Source organism: Charadrius vociferus, unplaced genomic scaffold (genome assembly GCF_000708025.1).
Source record: "Charadrius vociferus isolate BGI_N301 unplaced genomic scaffold, ASM70802v2 scaffold404, whole genome shotgun sequence".
NCBI classification, from domain to species: Eukaryota; Metazoa; Chordata; class Aves; order Charadriiformes; family Charadriidae; genus Charadrius; species Charadrius vociferus.
The window spans coordinates 942,561-957,417 of record NW_009648443.1 but is presented as its reverse complement, the minus strand read 5'-3'; the positions used below and the strand labels follow the sequence as shown (position 1 = coordinate 957,417).

General features: G+C 52.7%; 1 protein-coding gene across 1 annotated transcript in view; it reads left to right on the top strand.

Annotated features, from left to right (window-relative positions):
- The first annotated feature begins 357 nt into the window (after window positions 1–357).
- The window catches only part of ACVR1C (activin A receptor, type IC), a 17,172-nt gene continuing 2,672 nt past the window's right edge, over window positions 358–14,857 (top strand). The window contains exon 1 of the mRNA XM_009885459.1: window positions 358–583. Within this exon, the coding sequence (XP_009883761.1) occupies window positions 430–583 (154 nt within the window). The 5' untranslated portion in view covers window positions 358–429. The remainder of the gene's footprint in view (window positions 584–14,857) is intronic.

Genomic DNA, 14,857 nt, shown 5'->3' with positions numbered 1-14,857 from the left:
GGCAAAAGGTGGCTCTGCCAGAAACAACTTACTGGGGTGGTCACCCTTCTCCCCCATGCCAGATAGATGCTATATCCGTCCCTCTGGCTGAGGAATGCCTGGTTTGAAAATTTGCCACCTGAGGGTGTTGGGGACCTGTGCTGTCAGGATTCTTCTGCCACCGGTTTCCTCCTGCAGCCCCGGAGCGCATTCACTGGCACGGGACCCGTGCTGGAGCTCCGCCGGGTGCTCGTGGCCAACCGGCTAGCCTTGGCCAACCGGCAAGACAGGCTGGCACGGTTGTCATGGGGGGTGTGTGTGTGTGTCTGTCTTCCCGGGGTCTTCTCACGAGAGCTGGAAAACTCTTTTTCAGGTCTGAAGTGCGTGTGCCAGCTGTGCGAGCACACCAACTTCACCTGCCAGACGGAGGGCGCCTGCTGGGCCTCCGTCATGCTGACCAACGGGCGGGAGGAGGTCATCAAGTCCTGCGTCTCCCTGCCGGAGCTCAACGCGCAGGTCTTCTGCCACAGTTCCAAGAACATCACAAAGACCGAGTGCTGCTACACCGACTTCTGCAACAACATCACCCTCCGCCTGCCCGTCGGTAAGTGCCGTCCGAGCGCTTGTGTGCCAGCCGGGGAGCGTGGGGGTGCTGTGCGGGGGACGCGACGGTGAGAGCCGGCTAGTGGGGATTTTAAAGGCTGGCTGTCAAACAGTAGCTGGGTTTTTTTTCCTAACTTGTTGAAACAAGACAGGAAAATCTAAACTGCGACTCTATTTGGGGAAAAGTGGATTTCTTGCGTCTCCAAAAGATATTCCAAATGCTGCCTGTGATAGCCCACAAGGCGTTAACCGTGAAGATGAAAGGAAGTGTCTGAATGAAACAGACTTGTAACTTCACAGGTTTTATGGGCTGGAATATCTTAAGGGAGTTTGTGATTTGAATTGGCATTAGTCTAGATGTTCGGAAGATATCTGATGTACCGGGGACTTTCCGCGGGGCATGGATCAGCAGCGTGTAGCAGCTGTGAATTGGCGATGGTGAGGAGCGGAGAGCTGTTAGCTGGTGCACCACAAGGCGACGATGAAGACCTCGCGCTGGCTGAGGTTTCACAGTCTCTGCACACGATTTATAAGATGGCTCGGGTAAGAATTCAGACTAGAGAGGTTTGGAAAGGCAGCAGTTAGTTGTTGGTGCTGACTGTGAATTGTAAATGGGAAATGCACTCCATGTTTTCAGACAGACAAGTGTCTGGGTTGGCGGTGGGGTTTGGCCGTGATGGGGCAGTGAGGAGCCGCTCTCCTTGTTGTCCTCGGCCGGTCGGTGTCACTGGAGGAGTTGCTCTCCTTGTTGTCCACGGCCAGTCAGTGTCACCGAGTGCCGCGTCTTTGTGATGTGGACTGATGAGCGGTTGCTGCAGCTCCTGCCGGCGTGCCCGTGCGTGAGGAGCGAGGGGTTTGCAGGGTCTCGGTTGCGGTCGGGAAGGCAGACGTGTCCTCGCTGCTGGTGCGGGTCGTGCGGGACGCGGGGTCTGCTGCTGGGGGTGAGAGGTGTGAGGGACACCGGGGCGTTGCTGGGGGAGGTCCTCCGCTGGTGCCGTTTCAGCCGTCTTGAACTTTGGGGTTCTGCAGCTCATTTTGGCAGCTTTTGTTCGGCGTTAGATGGGTGTCATTGATTCCTGCCCAGCGGGGAGGAGGAGGTGTGAGATTCCCGGTCCCAGTTACAGGGAGGAAAAAGATCTGCACTTCCAGGAGCTGTGCGTGTTACAGAGCTGGTGCCGTCCCTGCGTCTGCCAGACTCAGAATTGTGTAATGAAGTTGACTCAGTGCTTTTTTTAAAATAAATCTTTATACTATTTTAAGGTTTAATTTTCTGACTCTTCTTTCCAAGATTTGTGTTCAACGCAGGCTTTTTTGAAAAATCTGTAAAATATACTACTTTGTCAGATGATACCTTTTTATATACTTATACCAGTGAGAGATGTTGCAGGTAAGAAAGATGCAAATTAATACATAATTTACCGTTATAACTTGCACTTCAGATGCTATCGTATAGTACCTAACAGAATTGGAAAGGCTGTTGCTGGGAGCACTGGCTGTATCACACAAGGTACGGGAGGGCAGAGCGCGAGGGGCTGCTGTGGTCGCCCTGGGGACCGGCATCTCCTGGAGTGGACAGGGGGATGCAGGATGCTGCCAGAGGGGGGTCTGTCCCCTCCAGCCCCGGCAGCAGCCCAGCAGCTGGGGGGTCGCTACCCCGGGACCTCACCTCACCTGCTGCGTGGGACAGGAGTAAGGATTATTTAAGTATTTTTCTTTCTGGAGACGGCAGAAGGGGGATGCTAATAGCGGTCATGCTCTAGAAATGTAGAAATAAAGTACCATGCTTCCCCCCTTCAAGCTGGGATGCTGGAATCTTGGCAGAAAACTGCTATTTATAGAGGAGTGGTGGAGGCATCCCTGTCATCCTAGTGCTTGAACTGGTAGTTGCAAAACCTCTGGTTTTGTATTTCAGCACCAGAGAAAATTACTTAATTTTTAGCCTGTGCCCTTTGCTCTAAACATTTGGGGGAATTCATGTTAGTTGAAAATCCTAAGTGCCAATGCTATCTGCTTGCTGGTCTTTGCTGACAGCCCTTCTTCACAGAGTTCGTATTGCAGGAGAGCTTCGTTGGGGCCCCAGTAACGATCAGCTCTCTAATGGTGGTTGTGGAGCGTGACGGCGCGGGAGCGGGCTGTGCCGGCCGGGCTGTCCCGGGCACCCGCACCCTTCGCACCACGGCTCGCGCCGGGGAACCTGCCGTGCCGGGCTCCGCCGCGGGGAAAACCAGCCCGCATGGCATTGCCCGGCTGTGCTTGCAGGCGCGTTCCCGTGCTTAGGAAATCGCTGTTTCCAAAGAGAGTTTTTAGGCAACTCCTTGCTCAGCCTGTGTTTTTTCTTCTTTCGCTTCTGGTCTTGTATGGCACTCGGAAATCCAAATCTGGGTCTTGGGTTCGCCTCGGACTCAGGATAAGAAGTTTAACATGGAGGCACCACAGCAAGTAACCGGCACGGGAACCGTCAGCTGGTGTGACGAGACACGGAGGCAGCTGAAGGTCTATCCCGTTATCTCACCGACGCTGTAGAAAGAGTCCATTTCCACCGCTGAGCACAGGCTGGGCTGGGATTCCCGCAGCTGGGGCTTGTAAACGGGCTCTGCCCGGACCATGCTGGTGAACAGGAGTGCTTGGCCCAGAGGTCCGTGTGTGATTCCACCTCTTCCTCAGCATGCCCCTGTGTGGCGTTGTCTCATGTTGGTTGGTTGTCCTTTGCCAGCCGTGGTCGGTAATGAAGCCACTGGCTCTGTTCATTAGTGCCTAACTCGGCGCACAGGTTCTCTGGTCTTTAAAATAAACCTGCTTTGTCAAAGTACGTATTCAAGCCAGCCCACCCTCGCTTTTGAAGAGCAGTGAGACATGCAGGTTGACACTTGGTACAGACATCTTGATATGGAAGTTCTCCCTCTCCCTCTCTCCATTGTGCCGGTTCTCGTTCAAAAGCAGAGTGTGTGGGTATGAAAAGCTTGCCTGTAGGCAGGGGTGAGTCTCACGGAGGAGGAGAAGCCTTGAGAAGGTCCCATGTGGTTGGTGCACATCCCTGCCAGACGCAGCAGGAGCTTTGGTGAGCTCTTCCCTCCCGGCAGCGGCCAGCCAGGACACCAGCCGGTCCTTCTGCATTCCTTCGCTGACCCGCTCCGGCTCGGCTCTCTGTCGGGTACCACAGGCTTGCATTGTAAATGTGTCAGGAGTGGCTGGAGAACAATCAAATGACTGGCGGCATCAGGATCTCTGAGGGCAGGAGGCAGTTTGTTCGTGTTGATTGCCCGTGCATGAATTCCCGTCGTAAAACTGTAGATGGCATTGCGCGCCTCGGCCAGCGGCAGAGCCCTGCTCCCACGCCGGGCACAGTGACCAGGCTGCTCCTGCTTTGAGTTGTTGTTTTTTTTACAATGTGTGAAAATATACATTTTTAAGGATAGATTCAACCTGGATGTCTGCTTTTTATATACTCATTGTTGCTGGCTGGGATTTCATTACAGTATTTTTGCACTAACAGGTGCCAAGTTTCAAAGTGCGGGATTACTTTGCAGTAATTAGGGGGGTTTCTCTGTTATCCTGAATGTATTTCCAGTTTTCTACTATTTTAACTGGAGTACTGGGCTGAGGAGCTTGTTTCCCATCCCTTCTCCGCAGCAGCAGAGTTGATGTTGGCTCCGCTCACCTCCTTCGGTGGAGGCAGGGACTCCGTGGCTGTCAGAGCCTGAAGGTACATTTGGTACCAGGTGGAGTGAAACGGGACTTTCTGGAGCTCTGGTGTCCTCCTCTGCTTTGACAGTCTGTCTGTAGATGTGTGGGGAAAAGTTCATGCTGCTACACCTTCTAACCTCTTCCTCCCAAAATACTGAGTGACGCTGGGTATTAATTCTCCATCTTTACAGATATGGAAAACTGAGGCTGGATTGGTGCGGGTGGGTTTGCAAATCTGTCACGGGCCTGTGGGCTTCCTGCCCAGGCTGCTTGCAGGGGCTGGCTAACGAAAACGTCAGCCCCTCTGAGAAAAACCATGGGGATGTGTTCAGTGTGTGCGGCCACACTGGTGGGGAACCTCAGCACAGCAGGGAATTCTCTGTGAAAGTTTTAATTGGAAAGGTTTGAGGGTTTTTCCTTCAAAGGTACCGCTGTGATTCCCGCGAAAGGCGGCGCGCGGCAGGAAGCGTCTCCCTCTGCTGTGTTTCGGGGGACCGGCACAGCAGCAGCTCCACAACTTGAGATAAAAAGCGTACTGTTTCTGTTCCGGATTTGCATAATGGGAAATGAGTCAGAGGAGAGAGGAGGCTTTACGGAACAAAATTAAGCTAATAGTGGGATTAACAAACTGTATAATAGGTAATTTCCAGTGATTTCTTCTTTATTCCTATTGCCCAAACTGTACAAAGGCACAAATGGCCGTCGTATCACCTACAGTGGCACACGCTGGGATGAAAGAAAGGGAAATATGATAGAATTCCCGAGACAAAAATCTCTTGAGTATATTTATATTGCCCAGAGAGATGGGTGGTACCCATTAGACTATTTGTTGGGCAAGATTCTTGTATCTTGTTGGGGTTTTTTAATATCGTCTGTAGGTTTTGTGTAAACAAATAATTACTCTTCATTTACCTGTTTGAAAATGCCTAAAGACGTTAAAGGCCTTTGGGAGAATGGTACACACAGATCTGTTAGTATTGAGGAAATCAGACACTGCTGTACCAAAAGCTTTATAAGGTACATATTGATGCAGACAATGAGGAAAATCAGCCTTCAACCTGTAACTTTCTGAATAAACTGCAGCGTTTGAATATAAATTGTAAGGGCAATCTCTCCGGTTGTTTAACCTTGAGAGCTTCCCCGTGCCCCGCGGGCAGAGGGACGGGGGCTGAGCTGCGGGCTCTGCCTCCCCCTCTCCTGAACAGATGAGGAACACCAAAAGCGATCACGGGATGAAAAGGTCTCACTTTGTCGTCCCAGCTTGGGCTCGGGCTCGGTCCGAGAGCAGCGTTAGAAGGAAGGTCTGGACAAGGAGTGAAGAGGCAAAACACGGTTCTTCTCATTAACTCTCCTAAAATGTGTCTGTGATGGATAAAAACAAGGAGGGTGGGGAATGGAGCAAAAAAATGAGGGGAAATATTATTCTATGTTTGTTTCTCTCTTCTGTGTGGCCGCTTTGTTTCCTGAAACTGGTGGTTTCTGAAAGCCACTGCTAGAGTTCAGTGGCCAACATTAGCAGTTTGCGTTACTACTCTGCTGCAAAATAGTTAACAGGAACTTGACTTGGCTGCCTGTTGTGGGTTTTTTAATGAAGAAAATGAGCCCGTCTGCTGTGGCACGGACAGCCTCGGAGGGAGGTCAGGGCTCAAAAACCAGTGTGGAGGAAGAGGTGCTCGTGACCAACCTCCATTTGGACACAGTGCCTTCCAGGCTGCAGGGGAGGGCTGAGCCCAGTGGGGGGCTCTGGGGCTGACGTGACCACTGGGACCGGGGTGGGCTGGTGGGAGAAGTGCTTCAGCACAGTGACGGCAGGCCCAAACACATCAGCCTCTCAATTACAGACCTTCTCTTTGTGGCCATTAGGAAGTTGGCTGTCCATGACCCTTTGGTTGCCCGTGACCCTGCCCGTGGGCTGCAGGGCTGCGCAGAGGCTGACGTAGCTGCAGGGGATGCGCCGAACCTGTGTCCCTTCCGTGTTGGTGCGGTCCGGTGCCTCACCGCCGGTGTGGTTCCTGGGGTAGTCCCCCAGCAGGACCAATCTCCTGAGATTCTCCTCAAAAAAACCCAACCCTGCAGGCAGAGCTCCAGCCTGCCATAGCTGCTCCGCGGGTGTCTCGTTCTGCAAGTATTTCACGTGCTTTTGTCCGCCTTGGCCATCCCAGGCGCGTGTTCTCTGGAGGGGCTGGCAGGAACACAGCCCTGGGAAGGGGAGCAGGCTGGGGCAGGGACGGGGAAACGGCACCTCAGGTGATGTGTCCGTCCGTCCCCGAGCCGTATCCCCGATGGGCGCGATGGAACGTCGGGATCCTCAGGCAGACCTTTCCCAGATGATTCCTGAATGTCCTGAAAGGGGCGATGGGGTCTGTAGTTGTGGTGGAAGCTGGAGAAGCTTAATTTTAGACTCTAGTCCAAATCGTGTATTTCTGAAATTGTTTAAAAGTGTTCTGTGTGTCTGACTAGAGCCCCCCATTAGATGCAATGTATTTTCTCACTACATTACATACATAATTTTTTTTTCCCCAAGTAGCTTAGAAACTTAAACGTGTAGCTCAGGCCTTTTGGAAGTCTCACAGTGCACATTATGTGGCAAAAGCAAGGGAAACATGGTGTGTGAATGTCTGTTCCATTGGAGGGGGGAAAAAAAAATCTTTCCTTTTTTTTTCTGCCTAAAAAGTACTCTTTGTTTACACAACTTGGAATTATAACTATACCATATTGTGAAATTGCTAAATATTGCCAGATGTGCTATTTTTGTTTCATACATGGCAACATGTCTTCAGCTTCTATTCTCGATTAGTAGCTCATTGAATGGTACATTTGAAATCAGATTGCAAAACGTTATGATTAATGGTGTTGATTTAATGGTTTTTAGGTAGTCATGAGGGATTTTTGTATTTCCCAAAGAGTTTAACATTGCACAACTGCTGAAAACATTACCGCACTTATTTGGTGATGTAGCCCTTAATGACTGTTTGTATGGCGCGTGTGGTGTGTTTTGCACTGGTGTGGTTTGTCCCTCCTCTCGAGGGGGGTCGTGGTACACGAGCCCAGAAACGGGCACGGCCGCGGTGCTGGCCACAGGACGCCGTGCAGGAAGGGGTCAGGATTGAAGATGGCCCACAACCAACCAGAACGCAGACACCGCAGTGCTGGTGCTTCTCCAGCCTCCCGCCTGCGCTCAGTGAAGAACTGGGAAGGGTTTGAGTAGTTGCCACCAGCCTTGGTCCCCACTTTGTCTCTGGCACAGCCAGTAGACTACAGGATGGCAAAGGATGTTTCCAGTTGACTCCTTCCAAGAGACTTCTCTAGACAGTCAGGATCTCTTCATTTCCCAGGAACTCGGTGGAGACCCAGTGCAAACTGGCCTGGACACCTCCGCTTCCAGTCTCACTGCCAACTTGCCTTCTGCCCGGGAGCTCTCGCAACTTAGCAGCATCTCAGAGGAGACCTGTAAGCATCACTGAACTTGATTTTATTCTGAACAACTGTCACTGCATAAGTCATAAAGCTGGCATCTGTCCGTGTTCCCGATGCGGGATGTCACCCTCTTGAGTGGGTGTGAGAGCGCGTTGAATTTTGCTTCTGCTTTGCTCTGATGTCTCGCCCTGCATCCCCGGAATGACCATGAGTGTTTTTGTCCCTGCTGCCTCCTCCCACCTCCACCGCGGTTCCTCCTGCTCCTTGCCCTGGGCTGTCGAACTGAGCTGGCTGCCCTGTGTCCCGCTGGACCTGCCGCTTGCCCCAGCCCGCCCACCACTTGCCCGGCTCCCACAGTGCCGCATGTGAGGAAAATACCTAACAATTACGTCCTGATGCAGTTCTCTCGCGCAGCCTGCGCTGCAGGTCTTTCATGGTACAAACTACGCTCATACACGTTTTCAGTAAAAATGTGTCAGAAAACTTTTTCAAGACTTTTTTTTTCCTGATAGAAATGGTTTTGTTGCTTTTTTAGAGATGTACAGAGCGTTTTTTATGAGCCCCTTAAAATTCTGCTGTGAGACCCGCTTCAGCGGTTCACGATGTACCAAGAGTGCACGGCACGTTCCAATTGTCACGTCCCAGAAGCCTGAACCACACTGCTGCCTCCCTTCGAGTACTGTGTCCAGTTCTGAGTACTGTGTCCAGTTCTGGGCTCCCCAGTTCAAGAAGGACAGGGAAGTGCTGGAGAGGGTCCAGCAAAGGGCAACAAAGATGATTAGGGGACTGGAGCACCTTTCTTATGAGGAAAGGCTGAGGGACCTGGGTCTCTTTAGTCTAGAGAAAAGAAGATTGAGGGGGATCTTATTAATACATACAAATACTTAATGGGAGGATGCCAGGGGGATGGGAACAGTCTTTTTTCAGTGGCGCCCAGTGATAGGACGAGGGGTAATGGGCATAAACTTGAACATAGGAAGTTCCATCTTAACATGAGAAGGAACTTCTTTACTTTGAGGGTAGTGGAGCACTGGCACAGGCTGCCCAGAGAGGTGGTGGAGTCTCCCCCTCTGGAGACATTCCAAACCCGCCTGGACGCTGTCCTGTGTAACGTGCTGTAGGTGACCCTGCTCTGGCAGGGGGGGTGGACTAGATGATCTCCAGAGGTCCCTTCCAACCCTAACAATTCTGTGAATTCTGTGAATTCTGTGAATTCATGCTGTTGGCAGATCTATGAACCAAACCTGCGTTTGCAGAATGTATGACAAGGTGGCGTAGACAGAGCCCGTGCAGTAGGATGGCTTTAATACTAAAAACCCTTCAAAAAAGGGTACGTACTGTTAGGTTCATCGTTTGAGTGGGGAGCATGTCCTGCAGTGGAGTGCTCGTGCAAATGCACAGTTTTCCACACGCCAGTGCGCTGGGCTTGCTCTTGTCGCCCAGTTGCCCCCTTGGCTGCCCGTCGGAGCTCGTGGCCCCGGCGCCTCCCAAAACACGGGGCGAGATGTTGCTGCAGCGCTGCGGCGTGCAGCTGCTTCAGGCACAGCGAAGGGAAGCGAAGCAAAGTAATTAGCAATTTATTGTGCCCTTCACGAACTTGGCTTTTCTCCTACTCAAAGCATCTCTAGAGCCACTTCCCACTCTCAGGAGGTCCTGGAAAGTTTTGTGTATGTGCCTAGGTATGTATATAATTTTGAGGTAAGAAGGAAGCCCACAGTAACTGTTGCTCTCTTTTGCCTGTACAGGTTCACCGCCTGTAACACCCAGACTGCAAGGAAACGGGCTTGAAAGTAAAGGAAGGGAGAACAAACCTGGGGATTTAAAGAAATTGCTCCTGAAAAGAGTGATGCTCAGGAACGGAGGGAACTGCGAAGGAAGAGGGAGGAGGAGGAAGGAGCTGGAAGGAGTGGGAGGGGGATGCAGGACAGCAGTGACCATACGCTGGGAGAAGGTTCCGCCAGCGGAACGTGTGCTGGTGAGGGGGGACGACTCCAGCAAGGACGACGTGGGCACACAGCGAGGCTGCGGCACGCACCGGAGCCACGGGGGAAGGATGTCCCGGCAGGACCGGGCGTGCTCTCTGACTGCCCCATGCCGGACACGCACCACCGGGCGCTCTGCGGGTGCTGCGCATCGCTCGCCGCTGGGAGCAAAGGCTGCGGTGGGACTGCTCCGCACTGCGGCCTGAGGCGGGGAACGCGGCCGCGCCGGGCTCTGCGGTGCGGTGCTGGCCTGCGCAGACGCCCACCGGGTCTCTCTCCCCTGGCGGGCTCGGTGGTGGCTGTGCACGGCTCCCTGAGTGTTTTCCTTTCCATACTGTTTGCACCGGCCTAACAACAATAAAGTTTTGTATTTTGTTCATTTCACGTGATGTTGTTTTTCAGCCGTTGGTGGAAAGAACTGACATTTTGTAGCAGGAATCATAGAATGGTTTCCTCCAGCCTGGCCTTGAACACCTCCAGGGATGGGACCTCAACAACCTCTCTGGGCAACCTGCGCCAGAATCTTATGCCTGTTTGTCTTTGACAGCAGCTGCTGGTAGATAATGCATCCGCATAGCTTTGTGGGCGTGGATTTGGGGGAGCGCTGCGCTCGGCGTGCGGAGCACCCAGGCGATGGCTGCTCGCCCCGCTGCGTGGCGCCGGCTGCGCGCATGGCACATCAGCCCTCCTCTGCAGCCTGCCACCGGCACCAGGCTGCCCCTGGCCGCGCTGCGCGTCCTCCCGGCCCTGCGGTGCTGCGCGGCGGGGTCTGCTCCGCGGGACGCAGTGCCTGCAGGTCACAGTGCCGGGGAGGTGGACCTGCCGTGTGGGAACATGACTGGGAACAGCTCGGGGAACCGTGGCGCGTGGGTCAATGAGCAGTGGTTGCAGGGAGGGATCCTGCGTGCAAATCCTCTTACAGATCTGCCAGATGACCCCTTGTGCATCCCGTGGGAGGCTGCTAAAGGAAAAGCCTGCGGGAAAGGCGCAATGACTTTGTTTTCAGGAGGGTTTGAGTTGTACGCTGTGGATAGACACGAGGCCTTCTGCTGTTAACATCCTGTTTATTTTCCTCTCTCACTTGTGCATAGTGCTAATGTGAGGAAGAGAAGAAAAAGGAACAAGTTGACTTTGCGGAGCTAACTTTGCTCCTGGCGCCTGTGAAGGAGGGGATGCCGGGCTCGGCAAGGTCCCGTGGAGGGGCAGCGCTTCCATTGCAATGTTAACTGGTGGGAACTAACAGTCGGTGCTGGGAGCCATCAGGTTGCTGCGTCTGTTACTCCCAAAGTTCCGATTGCAGTGTACTCGTGGTTTAGCATCCTCCTCCAGGGAGAGGAGGGGCTCTCTGTTCCCACGGGCAGCCAAGGGGTGACTTGGCACGGCGTGGAGTTCGGGATTCTTAAACCTTCTGTAGCCGCTATGTCCACCGTTTGGTACTTGTGATTCTGAGTGTTGAGGGGTTTTTTGGGTCGGCTTTCAGTTTTGTTTTTAGGAGGGGGTGTTGGTTGATTGTTTTGTTTTGGGGTTTTTTGGCTTATCTACAATTTTGGGGGCATTAGGGGACTTGAGTGTGTGTGTGCGTGTAAATACCTTAATAATGCTTTCCTGTAGCTTCTTGATACATTTTTTACCCCTGTAGTTTAAAAATGGAAAATGATCTGGGACAGTCCCATTTCTTGACCCTTGTGAAGTACAGCTTCGTGAGCACAAGTTCCAAAAGTGTCCTGTCTGAGAAATCCTTTTAATGCCTCATCTGCTAGAACTCTGCGTTCCCATATGCATTAAGTGTTGGGAACTTGTTTCTTTTTTTTTTCTCGAGGATTTGGGGACAGCAGGGACAATGTGCTGAGAAATTTATACACAAGTTTTCAAGTGCGGGAAGGGCACTACGCCCACCGGTTGTGACGCCGGTGAGGTGTCCCTCGCTGAATGCAGACCCTGCGCGTGGAGCTGCCGCCGTGCCACTGGGTGAGATGCCAGTTAGTGGCCCTCGGAGTGGTGGCTGTGGTGGTTGGGCTCCCATGGTGAGCTTGCTGGTCCTATCTCTTGGTCTCTGGGGTGGGGAGGTGGGGGATCAGCTAACTGCAGATGAATGGCATTTTGACACAGCAAACAGGTTAAAACTGCATACTCTGGATGTGTTTTTGGAACTACAAGTGCATGGGAATGTTCTTCAGGTGTTTGCTGCCTTGAATGGTCCTGTGGGAGGTGGGGTGGGACGAGCTGGAGATGTGTTGTGCTGGGTGAGGTCTGTGTGGGTTTATCAGCAGAAGTGGAGATGGAATCAGAGGGTGTCTGAGGAGCTTTCCTGGGGGCAGGAACGGTGGTGGTCTGTGCGGCACCTCACCTCCGGCCGTGCTGCCACCAGCCGTGCACCCCTGAAGGTCCTTCTTGAGGAGCTGCTGGTGGGGCCATCTGGCTGAGATGGTGGTGTTCAGTGATGGTCACAGTGCTAACTGGAGCCCAAGCTACCTGCAGAAAAGGTGGTGGTGGCGAGAAGGTGCTGGAACTTACGGAAATGTCTGGCTGGCTGCTGCCGGTCCCGCTGAGGATGGCTGTGGGAAGTCGTTGCATCTTGATATGTCGTTGCTCCACAGCCCTTCACTCACCATTTTCTTCCCCCCACCCCACTCTCCCTTGTGTTTTCCAAAAGCATCAGAGTCGCCCGGCAGAGCCAGCACGGGACCGGTGGTGCTGGCGTTGACGGTGGCAGTGCCGGTCTGTGTCCTCTCGCTGGCAGCGGTACTGGCGGCGTGCACCCACCAGCGCCGGCGCTGCGCCCGCGGCAGGGCCAAGCAGCCCAACGTGGAGGAGCCCCTCTCCGAGTGCAACCTGGTGAACTCCGGGAAGACACTGAAGGATCTCATCTACGACATGACGACCTCTGGCTCCGGCTCTGGTACGTGGGGCTGCCCGGTCCTCTCCTCTGCGCAGCGGCCGGTGCTTTGCTGCCAACTGTTGGAGTGCGTTTCCATGATGCTCAAACCAAAGGCAGACGTGCCACCTCGCTTATAGGGCGATGGAGAACGTCACCTTCCCAGCAGAGGGTGCAGGTGGGGGTCTTACCTCGGGGGCTTTTACACCGGTGGCAAGTTGTATGTCATGGGAGATGTGCCAGCGCGGTGAACGACAGGCTTAGGCACCCCTTACCGCGGCACCAGGGCTTTGGTTGCTCTTTTTCTGTCAGATTACAAAAGTTCGATGCATTGTTCGCGTGGAAGAGTTCAAAAAGTTAATTCAGAACTCTGTTTCAACTGTGAAACAAAACAGTGCTGGCTGATGTGGCACAGCTGATAATAAAAGGAACTAAATTTAACCAGATGAGTCGGGGTGCCACTCCTGAAATCTTCATAGTGGTGCCAAAGGAATATTACTCCAAATTCTAAGGTTGAGCAGAACGCCCACCTTTTTAATGTTTTACCCGTTTCTGGTATCCTGCCTGCTATGATGCCTCCGTCGCTATTGAGAACTCGTTAAATCAAAGAAATACAAAAACGAGGTGGGGATTCAAACACCGCAGCTCATCAGGCTGCGGGCACGGCTGGAGTGTACGGCCCAGCTTTCTGCCACTAAGGACTCTTATTTACCTGAAAAACACGTAAATCAAGCTTGATCTTATTTATTAGTGAAAAATTTCTAAATGGTGTGTAATTCAATTTACTTTATTTTCCATGAACTACATGCCTTTCCGGATCAATTTGTTGTACTTCCCTGATGTTTTTGCAGGCACATAGCGAGTGAACTCTGGCTTTATTTGCCCTGAAGTCTGAGCTGTTGATAGACATCCTCAAGCTGCCACAGGGCTTTCTTGGTGCTGACCCGCAGTGGAGGTGGCAGAGCCTCTCGCGCACGGTGCCGTTTGTCCCGATTGTGGCCAAATAGTGTGTTGGCTCCTCTCTGCCTGGAGGCGAGTCAGGGCTGGCCACGGGCGGCCAGCACCAGCCCCTGGAAAGGCAGCAGCGGCTGCGAGGTGTGAGGGCTCTGCCAAGGGACCCGGAGGGAAAATCTGAATAAATTTGAATAAGATGACCTCCAGTCTATGATTTTTCCCACTGATGATTTTTTGTTGAAAGCACGGTTGTCTTGATTTAAAAAAAAATAATAGTTCTTTAAGTCCCAAACAAATAGAGTATCAAATCAAACGAGGCAGGCGTTTATGGCTAGCAAAACACAACGAAACAGCCATGATAATTTGTTTTTCTTGTTGAAAACTTCAGCCAGGACAGAGCAATTAAGTGACTACGAAACAAGCTATAGTCCATACCAAGCCAAATTAAGTAGTTCAGCCCCCTTTTTTATTGTTTGGGGTTTTTTTTGTTTTGTTTTGTTTTTTTAATTTAATGAGGGTTAGGGAGGTGGATTTTGGGGCAAGAAAGGTATGTGTGCCATAGGGGTCTCCAGGCCCTGCTGGAAGGTATCCCTGTGTGGTGGCGTGCCCGGGGCCGTGGGAGGGGACGGAGGAGCTGGCTCAGGCAGGGCTGGCGGCCGCAGGCAACAGAGCCGGAGCCGGAGGCTGCCGAGGACAGGCAGGTGATGCCCAGCATGGGTCTGGCCCCGGCGTGTGCCGGTGCACAGTCGTTGCGGTCTAGCCTGGCTTTTTACACATCAGCCACAGCTGGTCTTCACTCCGCGTCACGCAGAAGAGCAAAGCTGGGCTGATTTGTGATTGATAGAACGAGGGGTGATGGCTTCAAACTGGAAGAGGGGAAATTTAGATGAGATCTGAGGTAGAAATTCTTGGCTGTGCGGGTGGTGATCCCCTGGGGCAGGTTGCCCCGAGAAGCTGTGGCTGCCCCATCCCTGGAGGTGTTCAAGGCCAGGTTGGACGGGGCTTGGAGCAACCTGGGCTGGGGGGAGGTGTCCCTGCCCAGGGCAGGGGGGGGACCAGAACCTGACCCTCCGGTCTGCACGCAGCTGGTGGGAGGGGGGCTCGCGCCTGACGCGCTGCAGCACCGGGATGGGCAGTTGTGTGATGTACACTCATCTGGCAAGTAACATTAAAAAATAAGATTTGGAGAAGTTTTGGTTGGGAGAGGATTTTCCCATGGGTTCTCTTTGAGAGCAAAGTCACGAGTACAACTCACTGGAAAATCTCTAACTCTGGGGTTTAAAAATCACCGGTGAACTACTTCGTGAATACCCATCTCTTCTTTTTAAACTAGGTTTACCTCTGCTCGTCCAAAGAACACTCG